At 46.0% G+C, this 22,533-nt stretch overlaps 1 protein-coding gene across 1 annotated transcript; it reads left to right on the top strand.

Moving 5' to 3' along the window:
• The first annotated feature begins 5,254 nt into the window (after positions 1-5,254).
• Positions 5,255-22,084, top strand: ADSL (adenylosuccinate lyase). Its single transcript, XM_005899458.2, has 13 exons — positions 5,255-5,473; positions 9,756-9,959; positions 11,602-11,646; positions 12,151-12,230; positions 15,014-15,185; positions 15,400-15,446; positions 16,247-16,337; positions 16,689-16,758; positions 16,903-17,050; positions 18,376-18,466; positions 19,062-19,151; positions 19,556-19,732; positions 21,802-22,084. Exons 1-13 carry the CDS (start codon positions 5,303-5,305, stop codon positions 21,886-21,888), a joined length of 1,473 nt encoding a protein of 490 aa, XP_005899520.1. The 5' UTR covers positions 5,255-5,302; the 3' UTR covers positions 21,889-22,084.
• Positions 22,085-22,533: the final 449 nt, after the last annotated feature.

Below are 22,533 nucleotides of genomic sequence, written 5' to 3'. Positions count from 1 at the left end.
GTCTGCTGTACAGAGGGTTAGGTCATTTAGCACTCAATTCTTACCATAAAATATGTGAACACCTGGAAATGTGAGGGGAGGAGAGGTGAACTAGATGTCAGAAACACCTTGCAGGCCTGCCTATGCCAAGTCAGTATTGTTTTTGTGGAATTGAGAGGGTCATTGCAAAACCTATGAAGACCTGTATCACTAACAACTCTACTCTAAATTTTGGTTATTTTTAAATGCATAAATTGCTAAGTGTAGGGGGCGGGTTGTAGAATTGAAGATGGCTGTCAAGACTTTAGCCTCTGACTCAGCCCTCCTCACTGCTCTGGGCTCTGCTGTCACCTAAGGTGACTTTAGCATCCCCTTGGGAAATCCATCCTAATGGCCAGGTTTCTGCACTCCCCCAGTCACTCTGGCCACATGCTCCCCTTGTTGTTTACTCCACAAGTTGTGTCCAACTCTTGATGAACCCATGGACTGTAGCCCCCCAGGCTTCTCTGTCCACGGCATTTCCCCGGGCAAGAACAGTGGAGTGGGTTGCCATTCCTTCCAAGGGGTCTTCCTAACTCAGGGACTGAACCCAGGTCTCCTGCATTGGCAGGTGGATTCTTTACCACTGAGCCACCTGGGAAGCCCCCTACTCACCCCCAAGTTGCTCCCCTCCTGAGTCACTAATTTCGGCATCTTTGACCTTGACCTCCTGTCTTCCGAACTGGTCCCTGCTGCTCTTTGGCTTTGTTTGGCCTCATCAGCTATTCCAGGATGGTGGCCTATTTACTTCCTTCAAGTCCATCATCCCTTTCCTTTTCCCACATCCTTCCTAAACCAGTTTAAATATAATAGCCTATATTTTTAATAATAAGGGTGCTAAAATTCCTACTTTGGAAAAACCCTATTTTCTGTTTTCTACCAGCAACCAAAAGCAGCATCTCTGGGTGGGGGGAAAAAATCACTGCAGAGCAAACAAGGACTCCTGTCAACCTACTGTAGCCAACCAGCAATGAGACCCTGATACTGCCAGCAAGCATCCTGTGTCCACTTGATACGTGGAGAAGATCAGAGGTATTGGAAGAATTTCTCACAAATTCCTGCTTCCAAACGAATCAGAGAGGTGCTCCCGTCAAGTGTTTGTTCCACCAGTGCTTGAGATCCTTTCCCTTCCTCATCCCTACCTTGGCTTTTTCTTTTTTTAACCATTTTTTTTAAACTTGAGAAGGGGACGACAGAGGATGAGATGGCTGGATGGCATCACTCACTCGATGGACGTGAGTCTCAGTGAACTCTGGGAGTTGGTGATAGACAGGGAGGCCTGGCGTGCTGCAATTCACGGGGTCGCAGAGAGTCGGACACGACTGAGCGACTGAACTGAACCGATTGCTGATTAACAATGTTGTGACGGTTCCAGGTGAACATCGAAGGGACTTCGCCATACATACACATGCACCCATTCTCCCCTTCCCATCCAAGCTGCCTCCTTGGCTACTTTTAACTCTGTATTCTCCATTCTGTATTCACATGATCAGCTGTCACCCCCATCCCTACCCTAAGCTACTCGATGCTGTTTTCTTCACAAAATTTAAGCACTTTCTAAATGATCTTGTTTAGACTTTATTATGCATCTTCTTCACTGGAATGGAAGCACCAAAAAAGGCAGAGTTCTTTGCTGTGGTGTTCTCCAGCTTGAGCATCTAAAACACCGATGGCTTTAGTTACCATCTATGTGCTAAAGACTGCTAAATTTATATTTCTAATCCTTACCATTGGGGTCCAGACTTGTGTATATATAATTGTCTACTTATCATTTTGAGACACCTGGGTATATTAATGACTTTGCAAACTTGGTAAACCCAAAAGAGAAGTCCAGCCTGCCTGCTTGGCCCTTCTCCCACCCCAGGATAAATGGCACTGCTATCCTTTCAGCGATAAAACCTAGAAACCTAGGCACATCACTGAGTCCACTCCCTTCCTTACTCCCCATAACTAACCCATCTCTTCCTTTCCTTCATTTCCTCTGCTGATTACTTCCTGTGCCCAAGCTAGATCACCCACACCTAGGTCTTACCTAGTCCACTGCATTAGCTCAGCCTGTTTCTCACATGGCATTCACTCCAGGTCCCTGCCCCCAGTCCATTCTACACATAACACCTGAGATGATGTTTTTCAGCACATACATCTAATGAAGTCATTCTCCAGCCTAAAACCTTTTAGTGGTTTTCCAGTGCTGAGAAGAAAATCCCAGATACCCTTCTTTCCTACAAGGTTCCCATGTTTGCCTTCCATCTACTCCTCTAAAGGTATCTCCCTCCCTCTTTCCACTCTTGTCCTCTCCACTCAAGCCTCCTCAGCCGACCACTGAATCCCAGTGCCTAGTACAATGCTTGGTGCACACTCGGCACCACTGAAATGAACGATCCTCATGAGTAACAGAATTTAAGAAACTAGGTATTTTAAAAGCCTGAAATAAAAATAAAAGGATAGATGTAAAATTCCCGATTTTAGAGATGCTGCTTTAGATATAGTGACAACCAGCTGCAAGTGTCTAGGTGGCCTTTGAAGTTTAAGAACCAAAACTCTGAAGAAACCTGTGGGCTCAGAAGGTAAGACTTGCAGACGTGTGAACAGCTTCCAAGGGGAGGAAAGGTGGGTGAAATCTTGAAATTCCCACCACTTCCATTTTCAAAAGTGAGAGAAGGTTGGATCGTCAGAGAGCAGTCAGAAAGAGGAGAATCAGTACAGTTTAGTTTTCAAAACAGGAGAGAGGGGTTGTCTAAAAGGTTAAGTATTTCAGTCAGCCACAGGGGATGACTTAATACAGGAAAATGGAAAACTGTTCAACTCGGAAATCAAAATGATTTAAAGATGTACATTGGGAAGCCTGTTCCCAGTTCTTACGTGGTCTACCCTGTTCCATGCATGTCCACCCCAACCCCCACCGCCACATCGACTTCATTAGTGATTTTCTATGCAAATAGGCAAACATTATGGCAAAAGGCCTTTTGATTTCTTTATTAGAGAAGAGACTGATGATCAGTGAAGGTAGTTGAGAGGATATGAGAGAGCAGAAGCTGCATCAGCACTAAGGAGTCAAGCAGGGAGGACAACAAATGTGTTGAATACAGGAGCCCCAGACACTGAGCCAGGTAGGAAGTCAGCATCTGTGTCACCTGCCTTTGCTCCTCACTGTACACCTGGGGATCATGAGCATATTTTACAGGTAAGAAGACCCAAGTGCCAAAAGATGATCACCCAAGTCACAGAGCTAGTAACTGGGCAGTTCTGGAACAGTGGGTGAAGAGGCAGCCAGTAAGAGAGATTTTCATAAAAGAGCATGTGAAGATGATTCTGTAGTGGAAGAGATCTGTGCATTTCACACACACACACACAAAAGGGAGGCAGAACTGGAGAGATTCAAGATAAAATAACAAAGAGCAAGTTCTTTCCTGAATGAAGACAGAGGCTGGAAACAAACTCTTATAGGAGGAGGCAACAGCAGAGTGAGGCTGGACAACCGAGGAGACTGAGGTTGGCAGGAGGCACCATGGAAGGCCACCATGGGGGGTAGTAAACTCAGCCCAGCCCAGCAGCGACAGCCCTGAAACACTCCACAGAGTGGGGAGTTGCAGGGAGTGGTCTTCATCTTTCCAGAACTGTCCTCACCCCCAAAAAACCAATCCTCTGCAGCTCCAGAGGGGAGATAGGTGAAGAAGATGTGGGTGATAAGCCCAGGTAACTGATGAGCTTCTCTGATGGCCAAGGCATTCCAGGATTGCTATTGTGGTCCACTCTGACAATTCTGAAGCCCAGGTGGAGACACGAAGGATCTACGGCATGAAGACACTGAAGGAACGTGAGAGACTGGGGGAAGAGGAAGGGCGATGTCAGGATCTAACTTGTATCTTGGTAACTGTAGGCCTTGTTTCTCTTTTGGGCTAGGCGCCTCTGGACAGCATTCATTCACCCAGCAAACACTCTGAGCATCTACGCTATGTAAGGTCCTGTGCTGGATCCACCTGCCAGAGACACCAGGGACCAAGGCAGGCATGATCCCCACCCACACCAAGTTTGCCATCCATGGAAAAGGCCAACAGCACTGAACTCTGGTGAGAGTTACAAGAAGCCTATATGAAATCTGAGGTGGGAAGGGAGAACACTACAGGGGTGGGCCGTCCGTTTTTTAGTAAATAATGAAAAAAACAGCAGAAATGGAAAGGTGACAGAAGTTATTGTCAAAGATGAGATCTTGCAAATCTTGAGATTTAATCAGAACTTTTAATATCCCTTAAGTCTTATGGTTACTGGGAAAGTGGCGACCTCAACCAACAAGCTGAGAATTCAAAATGGACATCCCCATATAGTGAGACACTCAAAAAAAGGTAATTTCAAAGCAATATAGTAGCTTCTGCTGCTGCTAAGTCGCTTCAGTCGTGTCTGACTCTGTGCGACCCCAGAGACAGCAGCCCACCAGGCTCCCCCTCCCTGGGATTCTCCAGGCAAGAACACTGGAGTGGGTTGCCATTTCCTTCTCCAATGCATGAAAGTGAAAAGTGAAAGCGAAGTCGTTCAGTCGTGTCCGACTCTTTGCGACCCCATGGACTACAGCCTACCAGGTTCCTGCATCGGTAGCACAAAGGAAAGAATACATTTGAATCTTGTAAGAACTGGGAGCCTGGAGCCTGTCCCCTACACTTAACTCCTAGCTCTTGCCCTAACTCCTAGCTCGTGCCCTTCTATCCACACGAGCTATCTCAAGACGGTCAACCTCCCCATGCCTGAAAAATGGGGATTAGAATAATGGCGGGCATTTATTGAGCACTTACTCCGCACTGGAGAGTAGTGTATTATTTAACAATACCTGAACAATTCAGGACCCTCACATGGATTTAATGAGACTACGTGGAGAAGGCAATGGCACCCCACTCCAGTACTCTTGCCTGGAAAATCCCATGGATGGAGGAGCCTGGTGGGCTGTAGTCCATGGGGTCGCTAAGAGTCGGACACGACTGAGCGACTTCACTTTCAATTTTCACTTTCATGCATTGGAGAAGGCAATGGCAACCCACTCCAGTGTTCTTGCCTGGAGAATCCCAGGGAGGGGGAGTCTGGTGGGCTGCCGTCTATGGGGTCGCACAGAGTCAGACATGACTGAGGCGACGCAGCAGCAGCAGCAGCAGCGAAGAGCCTAAACCCAGCAGCCTTGAAGGCTCGGGTCTCCCGGAAACCCCAGGGGTGGAACCAAGTGGAGGAAGTCCCGCCCTCAGACTTCCCCTTCCGCCCTCGCTGACCCTGTCAGCTTCGGCGGGGTCTAGAGCCCGGGATGGCCGCGGCGGGTGACCGTGGCGGGCGGGAGGCGGCCTGCGGGCATGACAGCTACCGTTCGCCGCTTGCTTCCCGTTATGCTAGCCCGGAGATGTGCTTCCTGTTTAGCGACAAGTACAAATTCCGGACCTGGCGGCAGCTCTGGCTGTGGCTGGCGGAGGCCGAGCAGGTAACGCACGTGCCAGGCTGGGACTTACAGCGCGGGCTGAGCCTCCCCCAGCAGCTGCCCCGCTATTTTCGGCCAGGTGTTCCCTTTCCGGAGGAACGGCCCCAGGAAGGCCAGGGCAGGAGGCCCAGCAGTCGCTCCCTGTTATCTCACATGTTTTAATGGTGGAGGGTTGGAGGCGGACGGTGGGCGGCGAGAAGTCCATTTACCGTTTCCGGGAGTAAGTTTTGGCGGTTCCTGTAGGAGTGCACCGCTGAGTACTCCTTCCGTGCCGTTGTGCTGGCTTCTGTACACTGCTGGGGACCAGCCCCAGCTGATCCAGGGTATTCGAAGGAGAGACGGCCTAGGCGACTATTTATATGCTAATTAGAGATATAAAGAATGATAGAATGAGGATAGCTCAGTAGGAAAATTCAGTGGAGAAAAGAAGCTGAGTAGCTTGGTTTACGCGGGAGACCAATAAAACTTCAAGACAAGAAGTTTGCACCACTTACGTAGGCCGCAGGCGCCCTCTCGAATAGCGGAAGGTGCCTCACCCTAGACACCTTCTGGAGTGGGTCTTAGAAGCCCAGGCATAATTAGTAAGCGTGGTGGGTTCCGCGCTCCAGATGGAGACTCAGCTGGAAGTTAAAGGGAAGAATGACATGGGGAGACCAAGCGTTGGTGAGCAAGGCCCGTAGCTTTATTTTCAACAGGGGTTTTTATACCCTAAGTTACACATAGAGGATAATAGGGGATGCAAAGTCAGCAGTCTTTGATTCTTATCAAAAACCAACGTTTCTTTCCTGCAAATTTATCGTATACAAATGGTTTAGGTGATTTACATCATCTTCTGGCCAGAAGGCCTACTAACATTTTATGACTCTTGACAAGGACTTATCAACAAAGACTTATTTTCTCTAAGAGTAATTATTTTAAGGTTTGGTGCCATCTTCCAAAGATAAAATTGCATTCCTATAGGGCGGATGTGTAATGGGCTTACAACAAAGAAAAGAATTTATTACCTTAAGGGTCTAAAGTTACTAACACCAAGGCCACTACTTATTTTTTCTATGTACCAACTATTAATTAATACACATTCAAGGATACAATTCAGGGGATGTGAAAACTTGGCAACAAGCATTGACTCATCAATGAAATCCTTTACTAGTTTATTCTGACAGTTTTTAACTCTCTGAGAGGCTCTAAGCTATTTGAATATCTTAAGCTTCCCGTGCCTCTGGAGGCTAGGAGACTGTAAACAATCGTATGCATAGCTGCAGGAGTCCGGGTAAACTTGTCAGGCGAGTTAGAGAGCCATCTGAGGGGTTTGGATTTAAACACTCCTAATTGCCCAGGAACTTTATTAATTGGAGCTGTAAGTTAACTCTTTGACAGAGAGAGAGCAAGATGGTGGTAGGGGACAGCCCCCAGTAAAGTCAGAGGTGAGAGCACAAAGCAATAAAGTAGGCAGACTCTGGTTTTTTGGGGGAAAATGCTCGAGAATATCCGGGCGGACTCCTGAGGCTCGATCCCGCCTTTGCGTATGCCGAGCCTCCTTCCTCATGACCTTTGTCACGAGTGGAATGCCTCACCGGCTCCCGGCATCACACGTCTTTACCCGGTTAACCCAGAAAGACTTTGCAAACTAGGGGGAGGTTTCCCACGTTATAGAAGAGAAGACCAAGCCCCGATGATGTGCCATTGAGATATTTGCTTCTAACCATTATGACAGCCCACTCCAGTATTCTTGCCTAGAGAATCCGATGGAGAGAGCGGGCTATACAGTCCATGGAGTCGCCAAGAGTCGGAAATGACTGAAGTGAGTTAGCACTCTCGTATAAATAAAGGAACCCGGGTGTGAACCCGTGACCATGCAAAGCCTGACTGAACGCCCAGCCACCTCGCCATCCACATGCCTCTGTGTAATCAGAGAGCTGTCACTGCAAAATACACATTTCCTGGGCCATTGTTTCCTCTTCACTAGACTGCCTTTTTTTGTCTCTGGGGAGAGAGAATCAGGGTAGGGGGTTATTAGATGCGAGTTATGGGTTCTGAGAGCTTCATGTAGAGGTATTCTGCCGAGCGGTTTCAGAAATAGCCCCAGAAGGATCTTCACAGAAGCGCTGAAGGAAGCTGAGAGTGATCCAGAGAGCTATAAAGTTTCCGAGGAAAATGACACAACAAGCAAGATGGCAGTCCTCTCCGAAATGACATTTAGTAACCTCAGAAACAATCTGAGTACCTACCTAGGACCAAGGTATAGGGTCCCCGAACAGAAAACTTTCTTCCTAAATTTTACCCCCTTCCTATCACCTTGCTCAAGAAATAAAGTAGTACATGACACTAGCAGACACAATACTCTGTAATGGCTTATCTAGGAAAAGAATCTAAAAAAGTGGATGGATATATGATAACTGATTGATTTTGCTTTTCATCTGAAACTAACACATTCTTTTAAATCAACCATACTCCAATAAAAAAAATTTTAAATGCTAGCAGACATTTCTACAGTGCCTGCTATGTGTGCTAAGCAGTTTGAAGACCTTAAAAAATAATTTACTAATTCTCAAAACAATTCTTTATAAGTATGTGATTCCTATTTTACAGAGGATAAAATGAAGGCACAGATTTCATAAACACAGAGCTCGGATAACAATAATAGATCAGGACATGAAGTGTGTTGTGGTTTGTTACCTTATGGGGTCGTACAGAGTCAGACACGACTGAAGCGACTTAGCAGCAGCAGCATCTACTCTGTTTTCTGTTTTACTTGGTACTCCGTGTAGATGAGGCTGATGCCAGTCACCATAGCTTGTAAGAACTTAAAGCTGGAATTGAAATGTAGAGTCGGTATGTATCCTTTCCTCTGCCCAGTCTACACATTGCCTGAAATGCATGCAATTTTGATATCTTCTGAGTCTGTATTATCTATTAGCTAGGGTGTCAAAATGAACAGCATGAAGTACATAATAATTTAATAGTTTAAAAAAAAATACTTGAGGAATAAGAGACTAGGGCAAGCGCAGAAAGTTCGTCCGCCTTGGATTTTGAGAAGATGCGTTGCTTGGGGAGGAAGCAATTTGACCACACTGCCCCCTGCTGTTCTGTTTTAGGAGGAGCCCTACGATGTCTCCGCTCAAAGATCCAAGGCAGCCTGGCCAGATGTAATGTGACCGAGGAATTGAATTTTTACTAGTTTAAATGTAAATAGCCACATCTGACTAGATAAGTCTTAAGATGTGAGCTCCTTCTCAGGACCAGGCCTTGGGACTTTGAATTGAGGTTTGGGTAAAATTCACCAATGTACATATTCAGCACTTGGCTCCAGGGTTCCGAGCTGCCTGTGGGCTGCCAGCTATTTTTTGTCAGCCTGATTTTATTCAGTGATGGATGAATGTAAGATGTTGATGTGTTTATTTTCTCATTAATATCTCCTGGAATTGCTTTCAGTTGCACTGAATTCGCAGCACATAATTTGTTGGCAGAGCTACTAACAGTGTTGCTAATTTTGGTTTCTCTGACTAAATCCATCTAGATCGGATATAAAGCTGTGGCCGGGATCCCACACTCTGGGCATTTAAGAACCGAGCACTAAAGAGCCTAAGCAATAAATACCACAAAGCTCTCCTTTCAGGGAGTCTATACATTCTAGAGAGGAGAGACAGGCTAAAAGATGTATAAAAATGTCATATGGCAGTAAGTGCTCTAAATAAAACCAGGTTAAAGGGATAGCGAGTGACACCGAAGAAGGGTGTTTCACACTGATGTCAGGAAAGCCTCTCTGAGGCGATGGCATTTGAGCCCAGAGACCAGAACCTGTGAGGGAGTGAGCAGAGGTGTCGGGGCAGAAGGAACAGAAATCAGGACTACGTTGTTGTGTATATTGGAGTTTACTTAGAATATAACTGCCATGATTCATTTAGAAAGTTTCCTGGGGACTTCCCTGGTGGTCCAGTGGGTAAGAATCCACCTTCCATTGCAGGAGATGCAGGTTCGATCCGTGGTCAGGGAGGTAAGATCCCACATGCAGCAGGGCAACTAAGCTTGAGCACTGCAACTACTGAGCCCGTGCCCTCAAAAAGAGCCCCCGTGCCACAACAAAAGCCCAGCGCAGCCAGAATTTTAAAAAGATAGTTGTCTCTTCCTCCCCATGTCCTTTTAGTTTAATTGCTCCAAATTTTAGTTTAAGAATTGGAAGGTAGGGCATAAACACTAACATGAATCAGTTTTCTTTTTTACTGTCATTTCCGTTCAAATGATGTGACATAAGAAGTAACTTCATTTTATTTTGCCTGTTCTGCAGACACTGGGTTTGCCTATCACAGATGAACAAATCCAGGAGATGAAATCAAACCTGGACAACATTGACTTCAGGATGGCAGCTGAAGAGGAGAAGCAGTTGCGACATGATGTGATGGCCCACGTGCACACGTTTGCCCACTGCTGCCCCAAAGCCGCCAGCATTATCCATCTTGGCGCCACCTCCTGCTATGTGGGAGACAATACGGTAGGAGCCCATGCTGTTCTGTGTCCCCTAGGACTCAGGCTTTATAATATCTTTATACATTTTAATTGATTTTGTCCATTTTAGGAAGTGAGTCCATAGGTCTTAGGATCTCAGCGCTCAGGATTTTTCTGCTTTTGGTATCCTTCCAGTCTAAACTGTAAACCCCTAATGACCTCCATAAAATAATGTACAGATACTGCCTATATACATCAGTATGCTGGACATAGCTGAAAGCTTAGCATTTTAGTGGCCAAAGTACTTTTCCAAAGGGATTTTCTTTCCAAAGTCCTTTATAACTCTTAACTTTGACTTCTGAAAAGAAAAGGTAATTGCATTATAATTCTTAAATCCTTTAATTAGCAAAAGTGTCTCATAGTCAAACATGAAAAAGTAACAAGCAGGCATTTTCCTAAAAGTTTACTAGGTGAGCACTTCATATGTATTCATTTTTTCATCACAACAGGCATAATAGATGCTGTTGTCTCCATTTTTAAATAACTTTATTAAGGTATAATTTAATACCATAAATTCATCCATTTTAGATGGATAGTTCAGTGAGCTTTAATAAATTTATGCAACATTCAGCCTCACCACATGCTAGTTTTAGAACACACCCCTCATCCCAAGACGGTCTGTCTTGCTTGTTTGCCATCAGTCCCCACTCCTGCTTCCAGACCCAAACAACTGAGACCTGCTTTTTGTGTCTATAGTTGTGTCTTCTCGAAATTTCACGTAAATGGATGCAGAATATATAGTCTTTGGCTCTGGCTTTATAATCCCCACCTCCACAGATGAGGAAACTTAAAGAGGTTGAAGAACTTGCCCAACCTGGAAAGTATACAGCCCTGGGTAGAATGACTCCAAACCTCTGCCCTAGTCACAGTGCACCCGTGGGACTAGAAGTTAGAATCCAGATACACTTCCAGTTCAGAAAGAAGCCAGTAGTTTTTAAGTTGCCCCCATATAACTTTTTTTTGTCTAAAGTGGTACATAATTAAAGGCATCTGTGTATAATTAGTGAGTCAGATAATGGGAGAAGAGCAGTCCTCTAACTTGGAGTAGGCTTTTTAAAAGTATCCAGCGTGTAGTTGGGCTCAACAGTTACCGTCTCAAGCATGTGTTGGAGTTGCTTGCAACACTTACATCATCTCACTCCCCCAAGAACAGCGTTAAATTTCCTGAACCTAGATCCTTTAGTTCATGCCTTTTTTGTTGTTAGCAATGACAGACATGGAAAGAGAAGGGAGCAGAGACTAATGGAATGTGCCCTGTGGAGTCTTCTCAGAAACTCAAATGCTATTGTCCGGGAAGATATAAACCCTGTTGACCTGGACATCTTTGTCATATTCATGACAGGGCTGCCCCTTATCATTTTCCAGTTAAGTTAGATACCCCATAAATAGAGCTTTATAAGTATAAAGGCTTTGTGCTTATAGATCCTAGCAGTACTGCGCTCCCAGTTGGTAGGCTTTTAAGGCAATAATCAGAAGAGTTCTGTTAGCAGCTTCTGACTTGCACAGTGTATTGCTGAAAGTAAGTTAGGCAACTAGCTAAGAAACCCAGATGTGACGGCCGTAACGTGTTAGGTCATAACATTTGGGCAAAGCTGATTAATGTCAGACCACTGCATTTTCCCTTGCAGGACCTGATTATTCTCAGAAATGCATTTGACCTGCTTTTGCCAAAGGTAAGAAGTTGACGAATTTCCTGCCAGTCCTAAGATTCCCTGTGACAGGAGATGGGCACCACCTTGAATAAATCAGCACAGTATAGATCTAAATAAGTTACTGTGTACTAAGATGAATGATCCTAGATCACATCTCTAGAACTAATTGTCTCTTCTTGAATTAAAACACTGTATGAGTTTGTGCTTTTAAAGCATAGCCTTTTAAGTGAGGGAAGTGTAACCAGCAGCATGTTGCTGGAATGTGTGGGTCAGATTATGATTTTGTTTTTCTTCATGAGCATGCCAGTGGTGTTAAAACTATGCAGAAATAATTTGTGGCATTTTAGGTAGTCAACTCAGTTTTTGAATGTTGTTTGGTACTTTAAGATACAAAGATGGAAAAATGTGGCCTCTGCCTTCTGTGAGCTGGAAGTGTAATTGTAGATGAATTTGTCTCCAGGTTTAGTTCCTGTTTATGCAGTGCTCAGCCTGAATTCACCTTTCTCCCACACCGTCTCGTTGCAGCTTGCCAGGGTGATCTCTCGGCTTGCCGACTTTGCCAAGGAACAAGCCGATCTCCCCACCTTAGGTTTCACACATTTCCAGTAAGTGAGAGGGTTATCTCTTGGGGGTTGGGCTTATTTATGGGCATTCAGCTTCCATTTATTCCTTCAGTTCTCCCTTCTCCATGGTAACCTTGAGTTAAGAAAACTCAAAATATAAGCACTTGGGATGCCTATGAGGAATGAAGCTTATACCTACCTTAGAAGCTGTACTGCTGAGAGAGTAAACCTAATGGTTCGTTTCACTGAAAACTATGTATACAGTTATGTATTCAGAAAGTGTTCTCTTTTTGTTGTTGCTGTTACTACTCTAACACTTCTGGTATCCCCTTTGCCTACAGGGAAATCTTTTAGTGGTAGGGAGGAGGTTGGAAAGCAGATCCTATTTAGGTGACAGGGCCTGATCCTTCCTTTCCCACTCCGGAATCAGTGCTGGTTGGTAGAATCAGCCCCGGTGGTTCTCCAGGTCAGGATAACAGATGGCTAGTTGGGGTCACTATGAAGGACCAGAGTTCAGGTGGGCATCTTCCTGTGGCGTGAGTGGGAAGGAGAGGGGCTCTCCCAGCCTTGTGGCCCAGGAAGGGGACACTCTTGATTGCTCCCTTCTTAGATCTGTTTCCACTCTGCCTCTCAAGAAGGTGCTCTTGATTCAGTGATTCCATTCTTGAGTATTTAATGCAAGTAATCCAAATTATGGAAAAAGCTGTATGTACAAAGATCATTGTTATATTATTTATGATGGTAGCCTTGGAAACAATCTATAAATGTCTAAGAATAAGAGAATACTTAAATAAGACTGTAGTATATACATAGGTTAGAATAATACACAGCCAGGAAAATGATGCTTGTTAGATTAATAAGACATGGGAATGCATGTGTAAATGCATGGGAATGCAGCATGTAAATTGTACAGAGATTGGAAGGTGCACCAAGATGTAAATACTGATTACTCTGGCCTTTTTTTTTTAATGTGCAAACATTTTTATGATTACCAAGTAAAACCCTTTTTTAAAGCCGATGATGTCATTTTTGGATTGCTAGTGGCAGGTTTCAGGTGATGATATTTGAGTCGTGGTGTATTGGCATCTGCCTTATGTTTTGACGGGGTAGGTATTGCTATGGCAACAAGGATATCATCTCCTGTAGCTTAGGAAAGCCTATTGAGTTGAATTTAACCTTCCTTAAAATTAGGGCCTACATTATTGGTTGCAGAAACCAGAAGGATTTGTTCACGTGAGGGGGTTGTTGCTCCGTGTTTGTGGCTGAGCCATGACAAAGGTTGCCCTCTGTGCTGGCTCCCTCCACACCTGGCATCATCTGTGTTGCAACCCTTCTTCGGCATCTGCTAGAGAGTATTCAGGGAATACAGCCATTCCAGTATTCCTTTGGGGATGGTGGAATGAGAGGTGTCTGCTGCCACAGTTGGCAGGTGTTAGGAACTCAGAAAATGGTACTGATGCATAGATCTCACCGCAGAATGGATCAGTCCCTGCAATTAAAAAGAAACAGCTTTATTGAGATACAACTGATGTACCATAAAATTCACCCATTTTTTGTATATTTACAGAGTTTATGCAGTCATTACCAGTGTGTAATTTCAGAATATTTCCATCACCTCCCCCTCAAAAGACCTGTACCCTTTAGGAGTCCCTCCCATCTCCCCATTCCCTATCTCTTGGCAACCACAAATCTGTTTTCTGTTTGTGGATTTGTCTCTTGAACACTTCAATCAAGTAGAATCGTGCAGTACTCATCTCCTTGTGACTGGCTTCATTTCACTTAACATGGCATTTTCAGTGTTCATCCATGCTGTAGCATGTGTCATTACTTAATGTGTTTTACAGCCAAATAACATACCATTATGTGGACACGCTACCTTTTATCTGTTCACCAGTTGCTGGACATTTGGATTGTTCCCGCTCTGTTGCTGTTGCGTGTAAGGCTGCTATGAATAGGTCCACGCAAATTTCTTTTCTTTATTATACCAATAATCTATTTAAGGAAAACTACCTAAAGATTAATTGGGGATTATGTGTCTGCTTTGGACATTCTTAGTGGGGTGCCTTCCTGTCGCCAGCTGTCAGTATCATTCGCCTAATAGAGAAGGTTAGGTAATCTATTAGAACTCTGGCTTTATTATAGTTTATTCATAATCACGTTTTATGTTATAAACAGACCTGCTGTTGGCTGGCATTGATTTAGACTGAAGACAAAGCCATTAGCTGTTCAGTTAGAGTCCTCTGATTGTGCGTGTGTCCAGGTGGTTCTCTGCGGCTCAGCTCGGTCTTCATCAGGTCTTGACTCTTTCCAAAGTCCTTTCTTTCCTGCCGGTCTAGAGTCACGGTCTCCAGTGTCCTTGTTTTACTTTTTGATAGCATTTTAAAAATGAGCAGTTATCTTGCTTGTTTACTTTTTTACACTACAGTCTGAGCTCCACTGGACAGGGACTTGGTCTGTTCTGTTCTTTGTTGTATTTCCAATACCAGCAACACATTAGATGCTTGGCAAGTGTTTGTTATGTGTGTATTTCTTGCCAAGATCTAGGGACAAACAAAGCAGACATTGTCTCTGCCCTTATAGTGCCTCTTGATGATGAAGCAAGAGCTATGCTAGTGGCCCTTTAGTTTTATAACCTTTGAATACTTATAAATGACATTGAATCTGCTTAACTAATATTTGCTTAAGCTTTTTAGCTCTTGTTTTGTCTTCACTTTAATTCTTTCCCTTCCCAGGGGTAACAGTGATTATTAGAAGAAGCAACGAAGGTTTTATGAAACAAGTCATTGGTTTGAGACTTCTGTGTGTTCTCTTTGGGTTGTGTTCAGGCCTGCTCAGCTGACCACAGTTGGGAAACGTTGCTGTCTCTGGATTCAGGATCTGTGCATGGATCTCCAGAACCTGAAGCGTGTCCGGGATGAGCTGCGCTTCCGAGGCGTGAAGGGTACCACTGGCACCCAGGCCAGCTTCCTGCAGCTCTTCGAAGGAGATGACCAAAAGGTGTGCTTTGAGAGTGACCTGGATGAGGCAGACCCAGCCGTGGGAGTGCCAGAAACAAAGCTGACCCCCGGGATGGTGGGAGCGATGAATCTTGGGGTGGGTACAGTCTCGACTGGAAGGGTACTGAAAGCATAAACCTGGGCAGGATGACGTGTCACAATGTTTTCCTACTAGACATGCCTGGATTTCTATGGGGATGTCTTTTTTTCCCAAGGTAGAACAGCTTGACAAGATGGTGACAGAAAAGGCAGGATTCAAGAGGTAGGTGAGTGGGGAAAGTGTCGGCCTCCCTGTTAGGTAATAAAAGGCAATATCCCTCCAGATTTGGCCTTAGCTGTTTGTTTCTTTTCTGTGTCTTTCCGCCCATTTCCTTCTATCTCTGGTGTGGTTTTGTTTCCTGGATTCTATTATATTCCTTATAATTTTTAAGAAAAAAGGGAGCTGTTTAGCTGTGAGTTCAGGAGAATAGCCTTACCTGTGTTGTTTTGGCTTTGTTTTTACTAAAGGCCTCTGACAGGTTGGTCTCAGTCTGTCTATTTGCTTCAAGGGCCCCCAGGCTCCCCTGTGGTTCCTTGTTTTTGTTGTTTTTATGTAAAATATTTCTTTCTTTCTTTCTTTGGTTGCAATGGGTCTTAACTTGAGTCATGTGAACTCTTAATTGTGGTATGTGGGATCTGGTTCCCTGACCAGGGATCGAACCCGGGCCCCCTGGATTGGGAGCACAGAGTCTTAGCCAGTGGACCACGAGGGAAGTTGTCCCTCCCCGCTCCCCCCCAACCCACCACGTTGGCTCCTTGTTTCAGGCACTTCACTGGGCTGCAGCAGAACAGAGGCTTGCTGGACTGTGTCCTCCTTGGGTCAGGGCGGCCACCTAGGTTTAGTAAAAAGTGGGGTGGGGAAGTGCAGTTTCTTCCTGGAGCCACTAATCAGCGCAGTCCTGGACTCAGTGCAACTTAACACCTCAGTGAGACCAGCCTTTGCTTAGGCTCTGCGTTGGCTCCCTTGTCTGACAGTTACATTTTGAAATATTTTCACTTAAAGCTCTTTCTATTTATTTCTAGGGCTTTTATCATCACAGGGCAGACCTATACACGAAAAGTAGATATTGAGGTGCTCTCTGTGCTGGCTAGCTTGGGGGCATCGGTGCACAAGGTAAGTGGAGGCAGCGGTGGGCAGTCGGCACACAGACTGACCCCTAGCCTCAGGCTCCGACTTCATCGTGCTCTCAAGAGATGTCAGATAGCGCTGTTCGTAATTTGGGTCTGTCAGGGGAGCCTCTTAAGTGAAGGTGTGTGAAAAACAAGGGTTGGGTCCTGCATCCCCTTAAGTTCATCTCGCCACGGTCTGCCCGTGGTGTCCTAGTGGGGTCTCCCCAGAGCGTTACCGTGCTGACGGTCAGCTCGGTGGCAGCACCCGAAGCGCTCACCTCCTCCGTCAGTCTAGCCCCTGCCTGGGCCCCGAGCACTGAGAATGTGGGTGACGCCTGGCCCCTGCTTCCCTCAGATTTGTACCGACATACGACTCCTGGCAAACCTCAAGGAGATGGAGGAGCCCTTTGAAAAACAGCAGATCGGTGAGTGTCGTGTGGAGACCTGGGAACACCGCGAGATGCGGCGGGTTTGTGGGCGCGTGTGAGCAGTTCAGCCGGCAGCCTGCTCGGCCTCCCACTGTTCCCTGAGGTCTTCCTGCCTTTGCTTCTTGTCCTTTACACGGGCAGGCTCAAGTGCAATGCCATACAAGCGGAACCCTATGCGCTCAGAGCGGTGCTGCAGCCTGGCCCGGCACCTGATGGCCCTTGTCATGGACCCCCTGCAGACGGCATCTGTGCAGTGGTTTGAACGCACACTCGATGACAGTGCCAACCGGTCAGTGAAAGGGGCATCACACACGGCAAGCTGTAGGAGGGCACAGAGGGCCTGGGAGCAACAGGACTACAGAGCATCCCTGTGTTCCCTCCTCGTCCATAGGAGCCTGGAGTCTTAACCGGGAGGCAGGAACGCGGTACAGTGTGATGCGTGTTAGAATCTGTACAGGGTATCCTTGCGGGGGCAAAGACGGGGTTGGGAGGCGTCGAGGGAAGCTTGACAAGGAGGCGGTGCTGTAGACTGAAGAAGTCTAGGCGGTTAACAAGTGAGGCGAAATCAGAAGCGTGGATAAAGCAGAGGCAGGAGAAAGAACGGTTTGGAGAGTTAGTTACTGGTAGTCAGGTAGCCCTGGAGAATGAAGTCCGTGGCAAGAAATGAGGTGGGAATGCTCGTGGAAAGTAGCCAGTTTATGAAGGGCCTTCTGGGCCCTGAAAACGAGGGTAGATGTTGTTCTGATGGCGGGTGGTGTCAGCTGTGGTATCTTGGCACAGTGACCTCTTGATTAGGTCCAAGATGGGCCAGGAGTAATTAGTAGTTACTAATAAGGTACCAGCATGCACGTGACTTTCTACTTTATGTATATACTTATTTGAAAGCAGATTCACTCTCATTTGCTTGTATTCTGCTGGAATTTCTTGAGAGGAAATGATCAGTAGTTAAAGCCAACTCTCTGGATTGTGTTCATAATCCAGGATTTATGGAAATAAAACATGTGAACTCATTCGGAAGTCAGACATTGACTGTATTTTAGCAAACTGTGACCCAGTCATCTGTGCCCACTAAAACACCCTGCAACAGTTTGGAGAATCAGGTATAAGACAGGATGCTGGTCAGAACAAGTTAGGAGGCTGCTTTAAAAACCCACGCCCACGCTGGCATGGCGGCAGTGTGACTGGAGAGGATGTGGATATAAATTGATGTCATGGGGACTGGCCTGGGCAGTTGGCTGGAGTGGGGGTTTAGATGGTGATGGTGTGCTGGTGCCATTTCCTGAGGCAGGAGCTACAGGAGAGGAAGAGTAGGGTGAGGAGCTGAGCAGGAGGCAGTGGAGAAGCATCTGCATTCAGTCCTGGGCTTGCGGAACCTACCGATGAGCCGGGTGGAACTCTCCAAATAGGTGTATGGCCTGGCGCCTGGGCAGGTGGTCTGGGCAAGAGGTGGTAGATTCAAGGGTCATCAGGATATTGAGGCTGTTGACGGGAATTGTCCAAGTGGCACATCTGGCATGAGACGTCAGTAGGGCAGCTCCTTGAGGCACACCCTGCATTTCACGGAAATTGTTATTTGTTTTAAGTTATAACTGAATTGGCTGTTTGTTTTTCTAGACGTATCTGTTTGGCGGAGGCGTTTCTCACTGCAGATACTGTACTGAATACGTTGCAGAACATTTCTGAAGGATTGGTGGTATACCCCAAAGTAAGAGGCCTCGCTGAAAAGCACAGTATTCAGGAGGGGTTGGAGTGTGGCAGGGAGTGGGGCCTTGTGCTCTGGAGTGAGCGTGTTGGAGGAGCACTTCCCAGCCAGAGCTCACTCTCCACGTTGTGACACGAGCTCTCAGGAACAAGTCTGTGGAATTCGTAGACCGGTTTATAGACCAGGAAAGAGGCAGCACTTTGAATTGGCTGAAAACTGTCTGCCACCCTGAGTCATCAGCTTTGCTGTGGCTGGCGTGGTAGACTGTTCCACTGGCCCGTTTGTAGGTGCCTGAGGCGGATGGGTTTGTTTCCATTCTGTACTCAGCTCCTGAAGTCAGGCCCCGAACTGGAGCAAACTTGAGGTTTGAGGAATTTTTCTGATGAAGTCAGTATCCCTTTTTAAAATCAGAATAATACTCTGGAGTATGAGAAGACTTAAAAATGCAGTATAGAATAAGACAAATTCCTCTACCCTCTTTCTTCGTGGACATGGGAGAACACGTCCCCACTGTGCATGATTTCGGTCGTAGTTTATGTCTTACTGTGCGTACGACTTTGTAACCTGAGGCATCCTTCTTGGCGCTTCACTCTTCCAGGTCATTGAGCGGCGCGTTCGGCAGGAGCTGCCTTTCATGGCCACAGAGAACATCATCATGGCCATGGTGAAAGCCGGGGGTAACCGCCAGGTGTGTAGCCCTCGTGCTCCTGCATAAATTGAAAGCACTGCACCTTTGGTCCTGCTCTCGTCCCTGAAGAAGGGTGGACGAAGGTGTTTCTGTCCTTCCCTTCAGTCATGGCGTTGGTGCAGAACAGTGACAACAGGCTGTCACAGAACAGGCTTATCTTTGGAGGGTGATGGTGGTGAAATCAGTTAATTAAAAAATGACTTGCTTAATCACTTGTAGAAAAAGTCTGCTTTCAGTGAAGAAATTAGGTTTTAGATTCCATGGGAAATGCCAGGAACTGGGCAGGACATAAGAGCAGATGGTTCATGAAGCTTTAGAAGAGGCCTTTGTAGCACCAGCCATAAACAGCGTCAACGTTCAAATGCCTGCTGTTAGTGAGACCCCAGTGCCTCCTGTCTTCCCAGGATTGCCATGAGAAAATCAGAGTGCTCTCACAGCAGGCAGCTGCCGTGGTCAAGCAGGAAGGGGGTGACAATGACCTCATCGAGCGCATCCAGGCCGATGCCTACTTCAGTCCAATCCACTCCCAGCTGGACCATTTGCTGGATCCTTCTTCTTTCACCGGCCGTGCGTCGCAGCAGGTAGGCCTCAGAGCGTTTCTGGGGGCTGCAGTCCTCCCCAGACACGCTCTGTTTACACTGCTGGGCTGCAGAGCCTAGAGTACAATCTGTGTTTCTGCTTCATAGGAGGTATGATGAGAACGGGGCTAGTTAGAATTCAGGGCAGGTTGCCGCCTAAAACTTAAAGTGAAAGTCACTCATTTATGTCCGATTCTTTACAACCCCATGGACGAAACAGTCCATGGAGTTTTCCAGGCCAAAATACTGGAGGGGGGTATCCTTTCCCTTCTCCAGGGGATCTTCCCAACCTAGGGATGGAACCCAGGTCTCCTGCATAGCAGGCGGATTCTTTACCAGCTAAGCCACAGGGCAATCTAAAACTTAAAATGTGGTTATTTTGGGAATGCCTTACGTTCGTTTCTCCCTGAGGATTTCTCTGAACTCTGCTTTGGTCTGCAGCCTGTGGTGTAACGGACAAAGACTGGGTTTTACTGTCAGGTGGCTCCGGGTCTGGGCTTCCTGGGTAACTCAGTTGGTAAAGAATTCGCCTGCAATGAAGGAGACCCTGGTTGGATTCCTGGGTCAGGAAGTTCCCCTGGAGAAGGGATAGGCTACCCACTCCAGTATTCTTGGGTTCCCTGGTGGCTCAGATAGTAAAAAATTCACTTGCAATGCGGGAGACCTGGGTTCCATCCCTGGGTTGGGAAGGTCCCCTGGAGGAAGGCATACAAACCCACTCCAGTGTTCTTGCCTGGAAAATCCCCATGGACAGAGGAGCCTGGCGGGCTACAGTCACAAAGAGTTGGACATGACTGAGCAACTAAGCGCAGCACAGTAGCAGCTCCGGGCTCAGTCTTGACTTCCTGCTTTTACTGGCTGATGGGATAGAGGTACATATCTCAGAGTGTGGACTGAAAGGCCTCGCTTGGTGCGTAGTAAGTATTCAGTAAACATTTGTCACTTTTCCTCATGGCCTTTTGAAGATTACAAGGGCTAATTCAAAAATATTCATTGAGTGCAGACTAGGTGCTCAGATTGTGTTTGGGTGCTGTGTTTAATTCTGGTGCTTTAAAGATGACTAAATAATCCTTATCTTCAGGGAACTCAAAACTTAACGGTAAAGGCTTGTAAGTAGGTCAGTGTGATATCAAGTACATGCAAGAATTGAGGGAAGCACACCTTTTTTAGGATCACTAAAGACACAACCCTAGGGTAGTAGAAGTTGGAAAAGACTTCTCAGAAGACATGATACCTGAGCTGAATCTTAAGGACAAGTAGGAGTTACTTGTAGGGAACACCAGGATGTGAAGAGACGACAGATGCATGGATGTCCAACATGGGAGAGAGTTGCCAGATTGTCAGGTGCCCCCAGAGTAGCTAGGATTAATGTAGAAGACAGATGGGAACCTGTCATTTATATCTGAGACACTCTGATGGACTGGATTTGAAGGACTTAAACTGGAGGTGAGAAGACCAATAAGGAGGCTGCTGCAACGGGTGAGCAGTTGGTGACGAGGGCTCCGAGCCAAGGCTGGGGTAGACAGACGCACATAGGGCGCAGGTCCGAGGGCTGTTAACGGTAGGTTAGTCACTTGGAAGCTGGGTGAAGGGGAGGAAGGAAGAAGCATGACGATTTTAGCTTTGGTGATGGGTGGGGAGTGGTGAGACCAATGGAAAGGGTACAGCTGGCTGGTTTGGGTGGGCAGCAGCCTGGTGGGGCAAGCTGCCTGTGTTTAGGGAGAGATTTCTGCAGGGAGTTGAGAAAAATAGAAGTTCAGTGGTTTGTCATCCATAACATCCATACATCTGTCGTCTCTTCACATCCTGGTGTTCCCTACAAGTAACTCCTACTTGTCCTTAAGATTCAGCTCAGATATCATGTCTTCTGAGAAGTCTTTTCCAACTCCTACTACCCTAGGGTTGTCTCTTTAGTGATCCTAAAAAAGGTGTGCTTCCCTCAAACATAAAAGTAGCATAAAAGTTTGTCCAAGTAAGTCTCTGTGTTATGAAGTGGCATTGAAAAAAGGATTCTCAGATTTCTCAAATTTTAACATTTTCTTCTGTCTTGCATTTGCTTTCCTCTTTGACAGGTACAGAGATTCTTAGAAGAGGAGGTGTGTCCCCTGTTAAAACCATATGAAAGTGTGATGAAGGTGAAGGCAGAATTATGTCTGTAGAGTTGGAAGAGAATTAAACAAAAACCATTGTTGGCTCTGTTAACTTTTATTGCCGAGTCATAAAAACTATTACCCTAGTGCCATATTTTATTTCAGGAACTGTTACCATAAATTAATACGGCACTTTTTTTTCTTTCCATGGTGCTTTCACATTTCTTACATTTACAATGCAGAAATAAATTGCATTGTAGTTGGACTCTGTTTTTCACAGCAACACAAGTTTGCATAATAAATGTAGCTCATAGTTTGCACTCTACTCTTTGAAGGCACATTTTCCAGCTAGTCTAATCCTTTTTACATGTTCACTTGATTGCAACATGGTGAACAAATTCTTGGTCCTCTCTTCTGAAAGTGAGTTTTATCTGGGCCTTGCAAAATAATCTGGATTCAGTGATTCATTATGGCCACATACCTACATTTCAGTTGTATTTGATGAGAATAAGTAATGAAATTTAGAGCTGTGATAAATTGTCAAAGAAACTGATGTGATCTTCAGGTTGACTCAGCTGAAGTTGTGCCCAGCTTCATTTGCTCTTTGGATAGGGCTGTCTGTCAAGGAGATGCTAACTGGATGTATTGATCTCATTGAGGCATTTGACAGTCTCTGATCCTGACAGCTGACTGAACCAGCTGCTGTCAGAGGTG

The sequence above is a fragment of the Bos mutus genome, chromosome 5 (assembly GCF_027580195.1).
Source record: "Bos mutus isolate GX-2022 chromosome 5, NWIPB_WYAK_1.1, whole genome shotgun sequence".
In the NCBI taxonomy this organism is placed as follows: Eukaryota; Metazoa; Chordata; class Mammalia; order Artiodactyla; family Bovidae; genus Bos; species Bos mutus.
Note: the sequence above shows the minus strand (reverse complement) of the source record. Positions and strands in the feature narration are given on the sequence as shown.

Coding starts and splice junctions, on each gene's coding strand:
- ADSL (XM_005899458.2), top strand. CDS start 5,303: ATGGCCGCGGCGGGTGACCGTGGCGGGCGGGAGGCGGCCTGCGGGCAT. Junction 5,474..9,755: donor GGCTGGCGGAGGCCGAGCAG/GTAACGCACGTG, acceptor CCTGTTCTGCAG/ACACTGGGTTTGCCTATCAC. Junction 17,051..18,375: donor CTCGATGACAGTGCCAACCG/GTCAGTGAAAGG, acceptor TTGTTTTTCTAG/ACGTATCTGTTTGGCGGAGG.